General features: G+C 48.1%; 1 protein-coding gene across 1 annotated transcript in view; it reads right to left on the reverse strand.

Annotated features, from left to right (window-relative positions):
• Positions 1–560: 560 nt before the first annotated feature.
• Positions 561–7,262, reverse strand: part of slc8a4a (solute carrier family 8 member 4a) — a 41,183-nt gene continuing 34,481 nt past the window's right edge. Inside the window, exons 3-4 of the mRNA XM_031572719.2 lie at positions 3,955–5,353; positions 561–1,076 (exon numbers count right to left, since the gene is read on the reverse strand). Of these exons, the coding sequence (XP_031428579.1) occupies positions 561–1,076; positions 3,955–5,298 (1,860 nt within the window). The 5' untranslated portion in view covers positions 5,299–5,353. The remainder of the gene's footprint in view (positions 1,077–3,954; positions 5,354–7,262) is intronic.

The raw sequence follows: 7,262 nt of genomic DNA on the forward strand, positions 1-7,262 counted from the left end.
TGTGTTTATACCAGTGTGTTCACTCTGTGTGTGTGTGTTTATACAAGTGTGTGCACTCTGTGTGTGTGTGTGTGTGTGTGTGTGTTTTTACAAGTGTGTGCACTCTGTGTGTGTGTGTTTATACAAGTGTGTGCACTCTGTGTGTGTGTGTGTGTGTGTTTACAAGTGTGTGCACTCTGTGTGTGTGTGTTTATACAAGTATGAATGGGTATTCCCAGGGCAAACAGAGCAGTGTTTGTGCTTTCGTGATGATTTGGTTGTGTATGACTGTGAGAGCAGTGTCTCTCGGCTGAGATGAATGTTTGAGCCTGTTCGTATGTAGTGTAGTGTGTGTGTGTGTGTGTGTGTGTGTGTGTGTGTGTGTGTGTGTGTGTGAGATGTGGAGTGTGTATGCGTATGCATGTCTGCGTGTGTGTCTGTGTGTGTGTGTGTGTTTATTTGTAGTGTGTATGTATTTCTGCATGTATGATGTGTGTGTGTGCGTGTGTGTAGTTTATAGTATCCATGCATGCTCTTGTATGTGTGTGTGTGTGTGTGTGTGTGTGTGTGTGTAGTTTCACTTACATGGTCTCATCGTTGAGGAACTCCAGCTTGCCGGCGACCTCCTCGTAGTCATCCCCTGGACTGGCAGTGCCCTCCTGGGTGTGGTATGGCAGCGCCACCTTCCCCCGAGCTCCTGACGTGCGGTGCACTTTCACCTGCATGGTGCCCACGCTCTCGCTCACCCGCGTGGAAGCGCTCTCGAACGTGAAGATGCCAGCGTGGTCGTCATCGTAGATGGTCACCGTGGCAGTGTGGCCGTTGCCGAGCGCAGCCTTGGGTGGCGCCGGGGACGAGCTGATGCTGCTGCCGGGGACGACGGCGGAGGGGTCGAGCACCGACACCTCGGCACGGTGGACCACGCGCGGGTTGCTCAGGTGCACGTAGAAGTGCTCGTCCTCCTCGAAGATGTCATCATCGATCACACCAACAGGAAACTCCTTCAGCGTCTCGCCGGGTTTGAACACCAGTGTGCCCTCGGCAAACTCGTAGTCCGAGCCTGCATTGGCCGTGCCGTCTTCCGTACGGTAATCCACCTGGGACAAAGAGCACAAAGACTTTCAGATTACAAAAAACTTTGTACTAAGTAAACGTCATGTTTGGTTCAATTATGTGCACGTGAATTCCGCTGAACTTCAACAGACAATTATGAATGCAAACCATGAAAACCGTTGAAAACTGCATCTTGTATAAGGTGATATTTGCTCTTATCACTTTGAGTTTGATTGACAATAAAATGTAGCATCAAACTGCTTTAGTCAGCTAAACTTACTTTTTCTTTCATTCTCGACTGAATGATCAATAAAAAAAAATCACTCCAAGTTCTGCACAGTGATCAGTCATACAGATTTGCAAAATGAGAATATTTGCAATAGAGAATTGCAAGTTATCACTACCAGGATTCTGGACACATATTTGGCATCTGTGGATTATCAGAGGAGCGCTGGGAGCAGAGGGGTTTAATCCTGTATATCACTCAGTAGTAGATCGATTACACTGACAGGATTATTTACACAATCAATCTACACAAAACCACCAAGCCAAAGTAGGGATGTTGTAAGGTGTGCGTGTGGGGGGGGCATTGATACATATTTATAAGATGACATATGCCTTAATATCGGTACAGGCAGAACATCAGCCCCGGTGTTATTGGACCTTGGTGCAGCCTTTGACACTGTTGATTATAATATATGACTCCACAGACTGGAACATTGGAGTTATCGAGTGGCTCAGATCATACTTACAAGACAGGAGCTTCTTTGTTGCTCCTTCTTTGTTACAAGACAGGAGCTTCTTTGTTCTTTGTTTGGAAACTATACCTCAACACCAATATCCTTGACCTATGGTGTCCCCCAGGGGTCAATCTTGGGGCCTTTATTTTTCAACCTTTATATGCTCCCACTTGGACAAATTATTAAAGAGAACAGAATCTCATTGACATTTGGATTCCTTAAAATGTCCTTCAGCTGAATAAGGACAAAATTATACTGAATAAGAATTAATCTTATTTGGGAGAAATGAGGAAAGACTTAGAATTGTCCCTACTCGACTACAAAAGACAGTTAAAAACCTTGGTGTCTTAACTGATTTTATCAGCTTATCACCATCTCAGTAACATAGCCAAACTTAAAACATTGAGTTAGAAAAACTCAATCAAGCCTTTATCTCCAGCAGGGTGGACAACTCCAATAGTCTTTTCACAGGCCTTCCAAAAAAGACCCTCAAACAGCTTCAGCTTGTACAAAAACGCGGAAAAACTAAAAGAACTGACCATATCACTCCAATACCACTGCTTACATTGACTTCAAGTAAGTCACAGCTCTGACTTTAAAGCACTACGGCTTATTTGGGACAGGGACAGGACCGAATCACCTATCAGATATGTTTCAGTGGTATACACCTGCTAGACCTCCCAGATCTCCGGAGAGAAATTGTTGGTAATACCTACTGTCAGAACTAAACATGGTGAAGTAGCTTTTAGATGCTATGCAGCTCACCTCTGGAACAAGCTCCCTCATGATATCATAGGTGCCCCAACTGTAGCTAGTTTAAAATCTAGACTTAAATGTTATTAGATGCTTTTTGTTACCTGACTGAATACACTCTACGTGTTATTTATAATGTACTTTACCTTTTTAAATCTTTTATCTGCTCATTTGTAAAGCACTTTGTGTTACCAATGTGTAAGAACGGTGCTATATAAACAAACTTGCCTCGTCTTGCCTTCAATTTAGAATGTTTCACAGTGAAAATCCAATTAACAAGAAAACCAATTGGACGGCACTCATCAAAGTGGTGCTTTAATTGTTTTGTTGTGCTGTCCATTTTGCCTCTGTGCAGTGGGTGTTTCTTTAGAGTGATGCTAAAAAAAAGATATTGTTCAATTCATTCAATTCAGCGTCCAATACAAATGTATTGGATTTTAGCATGTGGTACCATCATTGTCCTGTCTGTTCATCTCTCCCCAGCTCTCCTGTCGTGCCTGAAGGCGGTGGTTTGTTCCGTTCTGTTGAGAGCATCAGGCCTACCTGCCACCATCTGCACACTAGCAGCCTGGCTATGTACTAGAGTACCAGAGCTGAGGTTATGTGTAGAGCTGTAGTCATTGGTAGAGTTGTGGTTATGTGTAGAGTTGTGGTTATGTGTAGAGCTGTGGTTATGTGTAGAGCTGTGGTTATGTGTAGAGCTGTGGTTACTGTATGTGTAGAGCTGTGGTTATGTGTAGAGTTGTGGTTATGTGTAGAGCTGTGGTTACTGTATGTGTAGAGCTGTGGTTATGTGTAGAGTTGTGGTTATGTGTAGAGCTGTGGTTATTGGTAGAGCTGTGGTTATGTGTAGAGCTGTGGTCAGTGGTGGAGGAATCAAGCATAACCTCCCAAGAGTGGGTACCTAACCTACAGAATCCGAATCACTCCTGAGGCCAATTATCATTAATTATCACGATCATTTAAAAAAAGACATACATTATTTAATGGGTGCTTGAGTAAGCACATGAATACTTAACGAGTTCCACATAAATCAACAAGGCGTGCTGAGCTAATATTCTAATCCTCGAGTTGAGACTATATGACATTGTATTCATCTGTTTAAGGCTTATGGCGCAATATTGATGTGATAAATATTCATTTCCTGTTTGGCTGTCAATACAGGAATCATTCTGAGGCACCATAATCATGTAATAATCCCAACCTACAGAAGTTATAATTATAGCAACTTACAGAAGTTATAATCATAGCTACCTACAGAAGTTATAATCATAGCTACCTACAGAAGTTATAATCATAGCTTCCACAACTCCTGCCACTGACTACAGCTCTACCAATGACTACAGCTCTACACATAACCACAGCTCCACCAATGACTACAGCTCTACCAATGACTACAGCTCTACACATAACCACATATCCTCCTCACCTTGACGGTGCAGCCGGGGTCCCCGCCGTGGCGGCCAACGGTGAGCTTGAGCGAGCCGCAGTTCTCGAAACACTGGTAGTGCGAGGGCTCGAACTCCAGGTAGATGGTGTGGGGGTCCTCCTCCTGCGCGTTGGCCTCGTGGCAGCTGACCACCTTGCGGGCCTGGTCGGCGGCGTGCTTCTTCAGGATGTTCCCGGCGCCGATCATCATGCGCGTGGCCTGGATGCGGTAGAAGGCGCGGCTCTTCTGTTGCTGCACCAGCACCTGGTAGTTGGCCATCTCGATCAGCTGCTCCGTGTCCTTATCCGGGTGCCGCTGCTTCAGATCCTTTAGCGTGCGCGCCATCTCCCTGCGTGCCTCCTCATCCTCGCGCCCCACTCCTCCGCTCTCCTCCACGCCGGCCAGCATCCCGTCCAGCGCCTCCTTGTGGTGCGAGTTGGCGCCCTGGCCGTCCATCTCCACCTCCATCTTGGCGAAGACGCTGTCGGCGCCCTCGGTCTCGATGATGATGCCGCGGCTCTTGTCGGCGCGGTAACGCTTGTGCACGTACTTGTAGACGAGCAGCCGGCGGTCGGCCACCCAGGCCTGCAACACGCAGATGGGGAAGAAGACGAAAGTGAGCACGGCCTCCCACACCTCCACCTCGCCCGGCGACACCACCGACAGGATCAGGTACAGCCAGATGTAGGCGAAGATGCTCCAGGCGGCCGTGACGAAGAAGACGCGCAGGTGCTTGATCTTGCGCGTTTCGCCGTCGGGCACCACGTACACGCAGAGGCCAATGATCACGAACATGTTGAAGGCGGCGCTGCCCACGATGGTGGACGGGCCCAGGTTGCCGGCGTCGAAGCCGTGGCCGCACACCTCGATGACGGAGAGCAGGATCTCGGGCGCGGACGAGCCCAGCGCCATGAGCGTGAGGTTGGAGACGGTCTCGTTCCAGATGCGCACGGTGGCGGTGGTGGTCTCGCCGTTGGCCTTCTTGATGGTGATCTCCTTCTCCTGCGAGGTGATGACCTCGATGGAGGACATGAAGCGGTCGGCGATGATGGACATGCCCATGAACATGTAGATGAGCGCCACGAAGTAGACGATGGCGCGCGCCACCTTGTCGCCCACCGCCGGGTTCTGGGGGTTCCACATGGGCAGCACCACGCCGTCGCTGCACGAGTCGTCGCTCGAGCAGTTGCCCGGCGGCGGCGCGTCCGAGGGCGGGCTGGCGAGGGAGAGGTGGGGCGTGGAGCCCAGGAAGAGGAAGAAGAGGAGGAGGAGGAGGGAGGACAGGTGAGGAGAGAAGGATGAGAGAGGAAGAGAGGGAAGGGCAAAGGGAAGCTTGGCTGCCATGTTGGGTGGGTTCAGGACCTTTGAGGTGTCACTTGCACAACTTCAATAAGCAGACCTGTGGAAGAGAGCAGACACACACACACACACACACACACACACACAGACCAGTTAGTTCTGCTACAGAAACAAAGTGTTCATTTTAAATGGGGTTAAGTTACAGACAGCAGGGAGAGACTAATTAGTTCAGCCTCATGACACATTCTCTTCACACTGTAGGTGTTTAGGTCCCAAGGCACAACACACACCTAGACACACACAATTGCACACAAACAAACACACACACACACACACAAACATAAAGCATCTTTCAAAAAATATGGCAGCAAGTAGGAGTAGGTTTATTAAAGGAAGGACCGCACACAGAGACTGAAATAGGGGTGAAGAGTGTGTGTGTGTGTGTGTGTGTGTGTGTGTGTGAGTTTCCTACACAGCAAGGCTGTAAGCAGGGACATTTTGAGAGAGAGAGACATTTTCAAGCGCTGGAGAATGAATACCAGTCCGTCTTGCTCCGAGCAAAACTACATTTACCCTACACACACATACACACAGGTACACACACAAACACACAGGTACACACGAAATGTGTCAGTGGTCAAAAACTACTAGAGAGTAGACATGATGCGTCATGACATTTCACATGTACACACATAAATGCACACACTCATACAGACACATAAATACACACACACACACACACACACACACACACACATAAATACACAAAAATATACAGACACACAGAGACACATAAATACACACACACACACACCATTAATATACACGCACGCACGCACACACACACACACACACACACACACACACACACACACACACACATACACTACAGGCCAGGCAAACAGTCCTGCATTTCATAACTCACAAATTATTAACATCCCATTTTCACATTAAATGAATATTAACATTAAATTGACATAAGGTCACACACACACACACACACACACACACACACAAGTTCTTCACACCACTGTGATATACACACTCACGCCTTGTCGAAGCGCACTCAGATGCACTGGAGTTCCCCTTCTGAACTCAACACACACACACACACACACACACACACACAAAACGGACACACTCACGCCTTGTGGAAGCACACTCAGATGCACTGGAGTTCCCCTCCTGAACTCAACACACACACACACACACACACACACACACACACACACAAACACACACACACACGTACACACACACACACACACACACACACACACACACACAAAGACGGACACACTCACGTCTTGTGGAAGCACACTCAGATGCACTGGAGTTCCCCTCCTGAACTCAACACACAAACACACACACACACACACACACACTCATGACTTGTTGAAGCACACTCAAATGCACTGGAGTTCGCCTGACAGGAAGGCAGGCACTGACCTTTGGGACGGGTGCATTCATATTCATTTGAACAGCTTCTTTTACAGCATGCGGATTGGCTGACGTGCCGCTGCCCTTTCGGTTAGACACTGACTGCGCTCTCCTAAATCGGCCGGCTGTTGATGGGGACACGGAGTTTGTCAGACTGGCGGACCAGGAGACCTCCTTCATTATCGCTCAGCACTCAATCTTTGTCTCTTCTCACTCTCTCTTCTATCTCTCTTTTCTATACCACACAGTCCACCCCGATGACCAGCGATACCACACAGTCCACCCCGATGACCAGCGATACCACACAGTCAACCCCGATAACCAGCTATACCACACAGTCAACCCCGATAACCAGCTATACCACACAGTCAACCCCGATAACCAGCTATACCACATGCTCTTCCTTGGTATGGACATGTGCTCAGCTCTTACTCACGCCATGTCTTCATTCATCCTCATCATCATGATGTCTCACCATCACTCACTCAGTCACTCTCTCACCATCACTCACTCACTCACTCACCATCACTCACTCACTCTCTCACCTTCACTCACTCAGTCACTCTCTC

The sequence above is a fragment of the Clupea harengus genome, chromosome 8 (assembly GCF_900700415.2).
Source record: "Clupea harengus chromosome 8, Ch_v2.0.2, whole genome shotgun sequence".
NCBI classification, from domain to species: Eukaryota; Metazoa; Chordata; class Actinopteri; order Clupeiformes; family Clupeidae; genus Clupea; species Clupea harengus.